At 33.0% G+C, this 14,467-nt stretch overlaps 1 protein-coding gene across 1 annotated transcript in view; it reads left to right on the top strand.

The window, feature by feature from the left end:
- LOC150108790 (unextended protein-like) overlaps positions 1-14,467 on the top strand; it is a 119,642-nt gene that overhangs the window by 96,287 nt on the left and 8,888 nt on the right. The window contains exon 5 of the mRNA XM_090414269.1: positions 11,699-11,968. Within this exon, the coding sequence (XP_090270395.1) occupies positions 11,699-11,968 (270 nt within the window). The remainder of the gene's footprint in view (positions 1-11,698; positions 11,969-14,467) is intronic.

Below are 14,467 nucleotides of genomic sequence, written 5' to 3'. Positions count from 1 at the left end.
TTTCTTTATAAAGTTTGAAAGTTTTTTCATAACTGCGTTGTATCATTTGATCAATTTGGTTCCATATGGTATATTCTAAATTGTTGGAAATTTCATCAAAGAAACTACGGCTATTAATATCACTTTGATTAAGTTCGTACCTCGTGTTCTGAATCCTTTCCCTTATAAGTGCCAATGAAGTGCATAAATAGATTTTTTTTTAGCTGATATAGAGTTTATATGACCTTTGACTATGAGGAACTTTGGGAGGATGGAGAATTCTCTGCAACGTTTAAGGAAAGTTAGGTGGTTTAGAAGTTTGGCCTTTCTGCATTTTTCTCTTTCCATGCACCGAACTTTGTGTTTCATTAAACTGTTCAAATTAAACATATTTGGTCGTTTGAAAGTTAAGCATGAAAAACTTATTGTTTAATACTGACCATATACAAATATTGTAACATTCTTTGCCTACCAGTTTCGCTAGCAAACTGTCTAGTTTTTTCAAGGCGTTGATGGAAAAGTATAAAAAATACTAGTAAATGCAAATTGAAAGGCACATAAAAACGTTGTAAACAATCTAGTAGCTAAGGTTGCACGTTCGCGTGACGGAGACTGAGTGGACTTATTGTTCTTAATCATTATCATGCATGTTTGTTGTAAGTGCATAATGTGATTACTAGCTAGCTGTAGTTCAGATGGATTTAGAGAGAGGATGAAGTTTTTCCATGAACTGTTAAGAATAGTACCCTGGTTTATGTTGAGGTTTCCACCAGTTTTTAACACTACTGCGACTTCCTTGAATAAGCGATGTCTATAATCGTTGTCTAAATATGGCATGGAGCTATTTTGCCACTCTATTGTGTGGTTAGACGTACAGAAATGATGTGCTAAGCCAGAAGAAATACTTCTGTTGTGGTTTACATCACCAACGTGCTCTCTCTGTCTGATCTTGAAACTCCGTGCAGTTTGTCTGATGTAGGCGAGACCACAGGAGCAAGGAATGAAATATACTCCTGGATATTTGTAGAATGGCACCTTGTTTTTTGGTGATCCTAAAAAATGTTTGATGCTGGTTGGTTTGAAGATCACTGATGTTGTGGGCGTTTAGTATTATGGCTATTTGATAAGAAATTGACTTGATGAAGGGAATCACTACAGTAGAAATGTGCTGGGAGTTTGGTTCTTGTCTGGGGTTATCACTGTATAGATATTTTTTGATGAAGTTCGGAGGGTATCCATTTTGTGATAATGTTTTGGCTATTAGTGAGATTTCAGTCTGTGTATCCTCCTCTTCTCATATTAATTTACGTGCTCTATTTTTCAACATATGGATAATGCTTAGTTTGTGTGTCTTGTGATAGAAGTATAATGAAGGTATCTTCCAGTGTCTGTCGGCTTTCTGTAAATAGATAAATTGACGCTATTTGATTGTCTTTTTATCAAGATGTCTAGAAAATGCAGATGGTTGTTGTGTTCAACTTCCAGAGTGAATTTTATCTTGTTATGTATGGAATTGATTTTATTGACAATGATTTTAGGTTTTCTAAGCTATCTTGCCAAACTCCTAGCACATTTCTACTGTAGAGATTCCCTTCAAGTCAATTTCTTATCAAATAGCCAGAATACTAAAAGCCCACAACATCAGAGTGATCTTCAAACCAACCACCAGCATCAAACATTTTTTAGGATCACCAAAAGACAAGGTGCCATTCTACAAATATCCAGGAGTATATTACTGTTGCACCCTGAATGGTTTTGGTTCAGAACGAAAAAAAAAAAAAAGTCATTCAGGGCTTAGCATAATAACAAAAAAAAAATTAATGAAAAGAAAGGCTTGCACTTGGCAAAACACACAGAAATTTTTACAATCTTATAAGGTAATGAATTATAGTAATGTATCATGTCATTTGTTGAATTTTATTGAGCAGGAAATATTGTATTTTATCACTGTATGGAATTTGCTTAAACAAGTCTAAATCACTGGACAACTTGTAAGATTAGGTTCAAAGGTTTTGTACTTGCTAGCGTATGACCTGAGGCAGTGTAGTTCACAGAAAGCGAAGTGTATGGAGATTCCAAGAAATCACGGTGACATAGCAGAGAGAAAGTTAAGAGAAATTCATGAGGACAAGAATATCACAGTGCCGCGTAGGAGTTCCTGGAGGAAAAAAAAAAGAGAGCGTTGTACGAGGAGAATAAAAGGGGTTCTGCGAGGATAAACGAGACTTTTTTTTCTTCGACTTCCTGGTTTTGGATCGTCTCACCGAGGTGTACTCAGAGCTTCCTGGCCGTGCGAGCAGTGCGATAGGCAGAGATGAGTGACAGCGGGAATTTGAAGTAGTCTCCTAGCGATACGGTAGACGGAATTCCAGCATGAGTGAGTGAACGTTTTCCTAATAAGCGTTCGTGAGCTCGTAGATGTCCCCCGAAGAAATCTCTGAAAATTGAAGTAGCCATGTTGCGAATGAGAAAGCCTATCCAGTAACAATACAACGCTGCACGTGGGATAAGGAAGGAACCACCACTCGGGCATAACAAAGGCAAGCCAGACCTGCGGACCTAATCAAGGTTTAGTGAAGGTAATGTAGACTTTTGTTATCTAATTACGAGATCATATGGAAGAAAGGAAATTAATATGTAATGTAATTTATGTCAGGGCAATGCAATATAGAGAATTTTAAGTGAATAGTGCAACTTATTACGACCTGATATCCATTGTCAATTTGAACTGGATTGAATTGTTAGAAGGAGGTGAATCTAAATGTGTGCATATATAAGAATACTAGTTAGAATTTAATCGAACCTAAATTTACATAGTAATCCCAGAATATAGAGGGATATTTGTAAGAGAATTCTGTATGTTTGAATGTCACTTAAAGCATCCACTGAGCTGCTCTTAAAATTGAAGTAACCTTCTTAATTTAGTATTGATATGTATAAGTGAATTATCTAATGTGTATTTTGATATAGTTATAGGATGTATATAGAGTGGATAATAAACATGTATTTTTATCTCAAATCTGAGTCTTGCCTGATAATGAGTCAACTCACCACTCATTAAAGTTCGAACCTAACAAGCAGGAGGGAATTAAACGCTAGAATATTGGCCATGACTGATAGTAGGAATTAATATGTGTGTGTGTAAGATTAATGGTAACATCTCCCTGAATAGTATTTCTTATCTATTATAGGATATAGGCTGGCGCAGCTATAAAATATAAATTTGTCTATGTCCAAAAAGGAGACAGAACCAGTGTTTAGGTAAAACCATATTACGACTGCAAAATATAGAGTGATAGAGAGCACGTTGGTGATGTAAACCACAACAGAAGCATTTCTTCCAGCTTAGCACATCATTTCTGTATACATCTAACCACACGATAGAGTGGCAAAATAGCTCCATGCCATATTTAGATGACAATTATAGACATCGTTTATTCAAGGAAGCCGCAGTAGTGTTAAAAACTGGCAGAAACCTCAACAGAAACCAGGGTACTATTCTTAACAGTTCATGGAAAAACCTCATCCTCTCTCTAAATCCATCTGAACTACAGCTAGCTAGTAATCACACTATGCGTTTACAACAAACACACATGCGTGATAATGATTAAGAACAATAAATCCACTCAGTCTCTGTCAAGCGAATGTGCAACCTTAGCTACTAGAGTGTTTACAACATTTTTATGTACCTTTCAATTTGCATTTACTAGTATTTTTTATACTTTTCAGTCAACGCCTTGAAAAAGCTAGACAGTTTGCTAGCGAAACTGGTAGGCAAAGAATGTTAAAATATTTGTATATGGTCAGTATTAAACAAGTTTTTTTTTTATGCTTAACTTTCAAACAACCAAATATGTTTAATTTATACATGTCAGGAATTTGATTATGATGATGTGCATCTGAAAAAATGCCTATTTGTATAATTATTATTCTTTTATAGAAAACTTTCTTAAAAATAAATTTTACTTATATATTTTTTTTTATTTTATTACCTTTTTTTAAATTTTGTTAATACAAGTTATAGTACGCCCACACTTTGCAGAGCTTGGCTTGGTGCCAAGAATAGCCGATTCATGCTGAAGGGGAGAAAGAAATGGACGTATGAATTGGTCGCCAACATGTGAAATCACGTGCTTTATAGATAAACAAGCAAAATAGTTACCACTTTAAAAACTGCAATGATCATAAAAGAGAAGTTCATTTTCCGAAGCGTAATAATAAGCAACTCATTCTAGAAGAAGGATTAATTACCCTATTATCAGAATGGATTCTCCTTTTTTGTGACATGCACAGAAGTATCGAAGGGTCTCGAATCTGTGGGTGTACTATACCACTTTAAAAACTAAAATGTTCATAAAAAGAAAAGCTAATTTTCCAATGTGTAATAATAAACAAACTCATCCCACGAGATGGATCAATTATCCTAGGAATGGATTTGCCTTCTTCTGCCATACACAGAATGTCGAGGGTTCTTTCATCTGTGGTTGAAAAATATATATATTTATATTATGTATAATAAAATGGTAAAATGTATTGTTTTAAGAGGGAGACAAACTTATACGCTTTCTTTGTGATTAGTGATTATGGTGAACAGGTGAGATCTCTCTAAACAAAAAATGCAAAATGTTATATTCAGGTAATAACAGTCAGGGAAATGAGGGAGTAGCTATAGTATCGAACACTAAATATGAGGATACTCTTCTTAAGTGGCAGGCAATATCAAATAGAGTGATGTAGGAAAATATCAGAAGATTTTCCACAGAAGATTCTATCAAGAAAGAAATGGAGGAATTTTTTGATGCCTTAAAGAAGGTAGCTAGCTCAATGAAAAAGGAAAAATTGGTCCTTGTTGGAGATCTAAACAGTAGAGTAGGAAATGATTACCAGACATTCAGAAATCTTCTTATGTAACTTGTCCCGCTTAAGCGGGGTCGCTGTTTCTGATGAGTCTCCTCCACATCCCCCTGTCTTGGGCTGTAACCACATCCAAGTTCTTCATCCTCAAGTCCTCTTCCACCAGCTCTCTCCATCTCTTCTTTGGCTGCCCACGCTTCCTCCTCCCTTGTACATCTATCTGCATGACCTTTTTTCCCCACATATTCGTCCACCCTCCTCATCACATGACCAAACCATCTCAACCTTGCCTCCTGTATCTTTGTTCCTAAGTTTGTAACTTTCACGGTTCCCCTCACATAGTCATTTCTCAGACGATCCTTTCTGGTCACACCACACATCCACCTAAGCATTCTCCATCTCTGCCACCTCCACTATCCACTAACTTATGGATCTGAGAGCTGGGTTATAAATAAAGTGTTTGCTCAAAGACTGGAGATGTCTCTGATATGAGAGTTCTGAGAAATATCAGTGGAGTGAATAAATGGCATCAATAGCAGTATCACATTAAATGTGATGATAAGAAGAAAGAAATTGCCATTGTTAGCATTCAGGAAGGTGTTAGTAGAACTAAGCTCAGTTGGTATTGTCACTTAAACAGAATGGGAGGGGAAAGATTAGCAAAACAAGTGTTCTTTGCCAGGTTGGCAGAAAAAATTTAAATACAAATCCTTGTACCCAGATGTAGATGGATTGATACTGTAAAAAGTTACTTAAAAGATAGAAAGAAATATAAGATCTGATAATGTTGAAGTCTTAACAGATAACAGAGAAAAAAATGTTGATTGGAACTTAGTAATGATGTAACTTTTTCGTGTAGTACTATTATAATTATTTTGTACATATCAGGAATTTGATGATTATGGTAAACCTATTTGGATTTGCTGTTTAGAACTATTGTTATACATGATAGAGTAAAACATGTAAGGGAGAGAGATGCATCATATACTTTTGAGTAGGAACATTGTTAAGAGTATATACCAGTGGTGTTCAACCCGTCGATCGCGGAGCGATTTTTGGTCGATCTCTTGTTTATTCCTCCTTACTTACAAATTTAATTAAAACTGAAAACATAATATTTTATTTATCATTATTTTGTACTATTTTTTAATTCTCTTTATGTGTATTGCTATTGTTTATTTATTTTTCGTTAAAATTGTCAAATCAGTAATTTTCTTATAAGTCCGGGTAAATGAATTAATTTGGATCAATGGAAGTCAAACAGCAAGCCGAATGTAATAAGCAGAGCACATCGTATGCGTTTCCTTTATAATCGTGTTTACTCGTAACTACATCACACACTTCCCACTACCCACTGTTAGAATTTCAGTTGAATCTCAGTTGCTCTAAATTTATCATTGGATTTACTATTATTTTGTTTGCTAATTGATAAGTTATAAACATTTTTTATTTTAATAAAATATTTAAAAGTTATTTTTTTTTTTTAATTTGAGAATAATCATGAGTGTATCAAAGAAATTGAAAACTTATCATTTTCACAAGGAATGGGAAAATGGATTATTTCTTTACAATGGTAAATGAAAAGTGTTGTTGTTTGATTTGTAATTCATCTGTAGCAATTACAAAAAAAGGTAATATTGAGAGACATTTTCGATTGCTACATGCAAAATATGATGAAGATTTTCCCCAAAATTCCGAAATACGTGAATCAAAAATTATCAATTTAAAGGCAGGACTTTCTGGACAACAAAATATGATTTCGAAAGTAATAAATAAACCAATATCAGCCACTATTGCATCTTTGAAAGTGTGTCATTTATTAGCAAAAGCAAAAAAAGCCTTTTACTGATGGAGAGTTAATAAAAGAATCGTTTCTTGCAGCAGCAGAATCTTTATTTTCAGATTTTAAAAATAAAAATGAAATCGTTTCGAATATTAAAGATTTACAACTTTCTAGAACAACGGTTATGAGAAGAGTTGAAATTTTAAGTGCCGATCTGAATACTCAGTTAATGTCAGACATTCACCAGTGTGTTGCGTTTCATTACAATTTGATGAATCAAACGACTTCACTGATACTGCTCAGTTAATGGTACTTATTCTCATGGTATTTCAAGATTATTCAAGTAAAGAACTTTTGAAAATTGTACCATTATTGGGAAGGACTAGGGAAGAAGACATTTTTTCAGCATTTGATGAATTTGTGAAACAACACCAACTTCCGCTTTTTAAACTTGTGTCTATTACTACTGATGGATCTCCTGCAATGATAGGTAATAAATCAGGCTTCATTTCGTTATGTAAAAACGATGACAAATATCCAGATATTTTAATGTACCACCGTATTATCCACCAACAAGTACTGTGTAGTAAAAGATTAAACACAAAAGATGTTTTGGATATTACATTTAAAATTATAAATTCTGTTCGAGGAAAAGCCCTGCAATGGCCATTATTTAAATTACAGGCAGATGATGATAAGGAACTTCTGTTGTACAATAATGTTTGCTGGCTCAGCAGAAGTAAATTTTTAGAAAGATTTCTTGTATTAATTAACGATATAAAATTTTTTCTTGATGAAAAAGGAGATATTTATCCACAATTGAGTGATAAAAAATGGATGTTACACTTATCATTTTTAGTAGATTTCTGTATAAAATTAAGCAATTTAAATTTAGAGTTACAAGGTAGAAATAAAAATTTAATTGACATGTTAAGTTCAATAAAAAGTTTCCAACAATACTTACTTTTATTAAAGAAAAATATAAATGACCGCGAATTTAGACATCTCCCATACTTATTAAAATTTTTTGAACAAAATCGAGAAATGCTTCGCTGTGATTTGAAAGAATATTCATGAAATAGAAGGAAGAAATAAATTCAAGATTTTAATAAAACTGAAATGATTGTATCTTTTATCAATAATCCATTTCAAGAAAAATTGAACATCACAGAAATTTCAAATAAAATTAGTGAACTGTTTGATATAAACCAAGATGAAGTAGAACTTGAGATAATAAACATTCAGAATAGTTTACATTTAAAATCAATAAACAATGAAGTCATTTGGAAGTATACACATGAAAAATTTTCAATATTAACTGATATTGCACAAAAAATTCTGTTGTGTTTCGGATCGACATACTTGTCAGAATCCGCTTTTTCAAATATGAACGTCATAAAAAATAAATTAAGAAACCAAATTACAAATGAACATTTGGGCAGTTGGTCACTTCTTCATATCAACCTGACTATGAAAATATTGTGAGGTCCAAACAGTGCCGAATTTCACATTAACTTTTTTTTTAATCAACCAGCATTTCCTGTAACTTGAGAGTTTGTAATCAATCTGTTGTTTTTTCTAACTTTTGTTTTCCAAAATAGAGAAATAATATTTTATTCCAATATATTTGTTGTATTAAAATAATTAAAAGTGATAAATAGATTTTTAAATACACAAATAAAGTTTTTAGGGCTGGGAGAGTGGGTCCTCTGAAGTGAGTGAGCACATTTAACTGCATAGTTGTGTGTAATCAGATATCAGGTTAGGGGAACGTGATCTATATAAGAAAGTAGATCGCTGAATAACTTAGTATAGAAAAGTAGCTCGCATAGTAAAAAAGGTTGAACACCACTGGTATATACTGTCCCTAGGCAAGTACTATTTTTCCACTCCTAAATTTAAGAAAATATTTAAAATTAAAAACACAAAAGGGTGTTTTTATGGCTTTCAGACTTGATTACCTTAGTTGCTTAGTGGGTTATGACAGCTTTGCTTTTGAGCATTCTTTCACTTAGCATTGCATCACTATTAATGATGTAGTTTAGCAGATTATTTACAAATGAAATTCAGTTAGTGTAAAGAAAAACATTCCATACAAATAGCCTATGGAAAAAGCTTAACACTGTTGAATGTTGTGCACACTCTGTGTAAAATGTGCATTACTAAAATCTTAGTCAATCAGTTAATTTGTCTAATAAACTATAAACTGTTTCATTTACACTGGTTTCCAAAAGCTAAGAATGTTTTATTTATGTTTCATATACATGTTTTTACCTGTATATGAAAATTTTTCATGACTACAGCCAAATGTGAACATAGGTTTATTGCCAGCATACTAATAATTTATATTCCACAAAACATGTGTTATATATTTCATACAAATTAAAATGCAATCCATTTTTGTCAAAAATTACTAATTTCCTAAGGACGTAGTTAAGGAATTAATGTACAGTGCTTACAGAAAACTACAGAGAGACATTTTAGTATGGAATATGTCCACCTTATTTTCTGGAGGGGAATTTTGAGCACCAGTGTGTCTCCCTGTTTTATCTCAAATGTTCTGTGGGGGTTGAGATCTGGGGAATGTGCTGGCCACTCAATTCGATTAATATCCTTGGTCTCCACTACCTGTTCACAATGTGGTATGGCATTGTCATCCATAAAAATGAATTCTTTGCCTAAAGAATTCATTTTTTATGAATTCGGAACAATCAAACATGACATTGAAGAACTTCGTTGCAAAATCATTCACCAGTCATAGTCCCTTTTCTAGCATTTGTAGTTCGGTGCACCTAGCACTGCCATATCTATACCTTTCAAGAACATTTCCATGATGGTAAGCAGTACCACTTTCATGACAGATCAACTGTTCTTCTAGATTCAGAGGAAAAACTAAAATGACTCATCTGTAAAGAGTACATTAGCTCATTGGTGTGATGTCCAATTTTTATGGATACATCATTGAAAATGTACTCTACGATCAGCTGTGGATAAAGGGACGCAGACTACAGGTCTTTGGGCATATGGGGGCCTACTTGTTGCAGACGTTTCCACAGTTTGTCGAGATATCTGCATACCTGTACTTGAATGGAACCAACTTGCAAGCTGACTTGCTGTGATGTGTTGATTACGTTTTGCAGTTATAACGAAAAATCTGTCTTCATGCTCCATAGTAGAGTGAGGGCGACCTCTTAGCAAATGTCTGGAATACATTCCATTGGTTTGAAATGCTGCCCGGAGCTATGTGAGATTCCAAACTCTCTGGCAAAGCAGTAATTCTGTGGCCTTCTCCAAGCTTTCCAATAATTCTTCCCTGTGTGAAATCATCCAGATGATGTCTTTGAGACATTACTAGACATTCAAGTTGGCAACTTTATTCCTTCATGAAAAAGCTTCCATCAGACACAATTCACTTAATGCATCCTTTTATCCTGTTGAGTGCTCCCATGTGACTCAAAACTTTGAACGTGTACCCACTTTCTACTCTAAATCATCAGGTTTACAAATTGCCACAAACTGATTTGTCTGAATTTACAGTTGTAGTCTACAAAAATAGTGCTTGCCATTAGGTTTTGGACACTAGTGTATATTTTAGAACTGGTTGGTTGTCAATTTGCCTTTTCTGTTCTCAACTCCAGAAATATTTGAATAAAAGAGCCTTAAATTGTTCCTTGTATTTTTTGCAAATGTACTTAACACAGTTACGGTGTCAGACTAGTCTGTCACTTAGCATTACATCACTATTTATGATAGTTTAGCAGATTACCAACAGATGAAATTCAGTTAATGCAAAGAAAAAATTCCATTGAAATTACCTGTGTGAAAAGCTGAGCACTGTTGAATGTTATGCACATTATGTGTACATGTGCATTACTAAAATCTTAGTAAATCAGTTAATTTGTGTATGAACTCTAAACTGTTTCATATATATTTCAGAACTAGTTGGTTGTTAACTTGCCATTTCTGTTCTCAACTTCGGAAATATTCACATAAAAGAGCTTTAAATTGTTCCTTTTATTTTGCAAATATACTTAGCAACAGTTTGTACTTAACTCAGACCAGTCTGTCCACAGCCATGATTTTCACTCATTGTTTAATATTTCACATTATGTGTTATAGAATTGGAGGAATAATGTTTTTTTTTTTTTTTTTTTTTTTTTTTTTTTGCTCTGTATATGTTAATTATGCCCTGGCAGATAAATTTTCTCCCCTCCAAAATTATTCAATGCATGTGGGTCAAGTATAAAAGGTAAATTAAAATATAAATAAATAAAAATATTAAATAAGTGGGTAATGGTGTATTACTCGATGATAGAGTTATTCATAGTTTAGAGGATAAAATTTCACCTTCTTTACAACCAAATGATCCTTACTTGTGATTACAGAATAGTTATATGTAGAAACTCTCACATGCTGCTGGCTACAGATATAAAGGCTTCATTTGTTTACTGTACTTTACTAGAACTTTATGATGCAGAACTTCTATACTGCAAGAGGCATCATTCTCCTTTTAAGCACAGTTCAGACACATCAAAGGATATCATGTTATCCATGAAATCTGCTAGTCCCATGGAAAGACTTACATGGTTCAGACTGAGAGAAGTTTTAAAATTCAGGAAGTTTAACACAGTAGCAGTGTCACTGATATATGAAGAGATACATCATGACCTTACTGCATGGCTCTTCAAGGAACACCATAAAATTGATTGTCATTGGCTTCAATGAATTCTCAAAAAATAACTTCCAGGAATGAACTATATGTGGCAAATGTGTTAGATGCATAACAGCTATGAGTTTGCTATTATCTCTGAGTTGTGTTTTAAAAATATAACTGTTTTATTTTGTGAGTTGTTGGAGATCTTTACTTCTAATTATTCAGCCCAGTGATTCTGCTAGATACTCAACCGTAAAGCATGTTAATGTTCTTAAATTAAAATATTTTAAACAAGATTATTCCCAGTCTGTTACTGCTCTTTGATATAGACATATTGACATGTATTTGTAAATATTTATATATTGCTTACAGGTTCTGCTTTGAATTCAGGATAAATAAACATTCTCTAAACATTTTTCTTAACCTAGGTGTTGAACCATTTAAAAAAAAATATATATCAGAAACAGTACTGAGGAAACTTATGGCACAGAATATTTTTTTCTCCATGAAATGTCGATCAAAAGATGACTTCACTTCGCCAGATATATCAATTTACCATGCTGGAAAGCCAGCTGACTACTTTGTTCTAATACTGGAAGGCCGTGTTAAAGTTACTGTGGGAAAAGAAAATCTAGTCTTTGAAGCTGGCCCCTTTGCATATTTTGGTTTACCAGCAATATCCATAGTTTCACATACAGGTAAGTGTTGTATAAATGCATTATTAATTATACTTCTTATTATGGACTCTGAACTGCTTAGTTAGAAATAAGCAAAGATTTGTTTAGCTATTTATTCTTAAAATATTTGTGTTGTAATCATTTTAATGTACATTTCAATTACTGTAGATTGCATGAAATTAAATTCTTCTTTTCTTCTATATATAAACAATAGTTTGTACATATTCGCTTTTTTTTATGTTGCTCCCACCCATGAAAGATTATTTGCAAACCTATATTGTTTTGTACCATGGATGGGCTAAGGATTTTTTTAAAAAAATTGTATCAATTTTATTTATATACATATTTTTGCATTTTTAAATCTATTTTTTATAGTCTGAAAACCCTGCTCTATAGACCAAACATGAATTTTTTTCAAGCTGCTTCAGATCTCCAATAAGCAGGGCATTGGTCTCACAAAAGTTTTTTGTAAAAGTTTTTCATAAGGTATCCCCACTTCAGTGGAAAATGCAGTAATCATTTTCACTCAGGAGAGAGGAACCTTCCTATAACTGTAAATTTCAGAAATTAGCTGGAATATTGTAATATGCTTTTTTTACTATTTTAAATACTACCAGGTGATTCTGCTGCCTAGTTATCCATGGTATATTTGAAAGTTTGCTGATAAAGAATCCATTAACTGTTAAAACATAATAGTGAGGATGTATGAGTTGAAACATATATAAGCAGCATATCCTGCTCAATGGTAGGGCTGGTTCTATGATTTCCCTGAAGATAGCTCTTTGTTAAGTGCAGCTTACATTGAAATTAACATGGCTAAGAGGCCAATGTTGTACTTGCTCTTTTACCAATGGGCTGTGGGTCTAAATTTCAACATGGGTATAGATGTTTGATTGTTTTTAATGGGATATAAATTTCATCACTCAGTGTGATACTACCACCCTGCTTATTGAGGCCTGAAATTTCTTGAAAGCATGGTGTCCCAGACTATGTAAAAATAAATTATAAACTAAATAAAAGTAAACGATAAAAAAAAAAAAAAATCCTTAGCTGTTCCTGGTATACAGTGATATAGGTTTACAACCGTTTATGCATGGAAGATATATATATATATATAATGCAATAAAGTGTTTATTGCATTTACCTTATATTGTCAGTTAATATATGAATATAATTTATTATATTCTGTAATGTAATACTACTTGGTCTGGCAAGGAAAAAAAAAAAAAAAAAAAACACTTTGGATTGGCTATTAACTGAATAATATATATAAAAAAGTGCTTTATCATTTACTTCTAGGCCTAAATAAAATATTTTTAAATTTCTTTTGTAAATATCAGTTTTATATCTGCCTTCTTCATCTGTAATGACTTTCTTTAAAACTTCATTCCTTCCACCCCACAACTGATCCATCTTAATAATGTTTGTGTTTTATTTTAGCCACCCATTTTTACGAAACTTGTCGGGAACTATTATTTCAGTATATTGTATAACTGAATAATAAAAAATGTGGTGTAATCACCGAAATATGTCTTTTGAACCAATTAGCCACAGAAGTCTACGGCTGCAATTACAAACTTACGGTGAGTGCTTTTGGCATAAAGTTATACAACTAGAGAAACTACGCATTAAACATCTCAACTTCATTAACCGTCTAATTTTCCTCATCCGATGCACAGATAACAAAGTCATCCTGAAATTCATCAAAATCAAACGCATATTCCATACAAACAAGGTCTCCAGAATTTATCATAAAATGGAACCAGCTCTTTTAAGAGAAAGAATTACAGTCACTAGAGCTGAATTAGCATTAATTAGTAATAACACTTCTGTTATTACTAATTTACTCTTCATTACTCTTCATAATGAACTGGCCACATCTCTTCCATCCTACCTATGGAACAACATTGATAGTGTTACATTCAACAAAGCAATAACAATCTCAGAACAGAAGAAACATACATTAATTCATAAGTTCAACTTACTCCTTTAGAAGAAAGAAATACATAAAAAACAACTAGATTATTCAAAAGTGGTTATTAACCTTTCTTCGAGAGGCCTAACAAAAGAAGAAAACAACCTTTTACGTAAGGGTTTTGACTTTGCCTTAACCCCACGTTTCCTACCAAAAATTGATATCATAGCACAAATAGAAAAAGAATTAGAAATCTATCGAACAACACGGCAGATCTTATCTGTATAGAGAGTGCAGCTTTACTATTAAAAAGCAGATTACATCGTAGGATTACCTCGTACCTTACAATGAATATGCTTTTAAAAAATTAAAGGATGACAAAAATATTGTCATAATCAAAGCGGATAAAGGCAACGCAACTGTCGTTTTAGATGCTACAGAATATGATAATAAAATAAAAAGTCTCCTGGAGGATACAAACCCTTAGACAGAGACCCGACTTTGCATACACACAAAAAAAACAAATGATCTCCAAAAAAGTGCCTCTCTGGACGGAAGAACTTAAAAAATACTTACAATCAAAACATCAAATGTAATATACCAAG

The sequence above is a fragment of the Typopeltis vanoorti genome, chromosome 2 (genome assembly GCF_054136105.1).
Source record: "Typopeltis vanoorti isolate ZY-2024b chromosome 2, IOZ_Tvanoo_1.0, whole genome shotgun sequence".
Lineage (NCBI taxonomy): Eukaryota > Metazoa > Arthropoda > Arachnida > Uropygi > Thelyphonidae > Typopeltis > Typopeltis vanoorti.
This window is presented reverse-complemented; position numbering and strand designations above follow the sequence as displayed.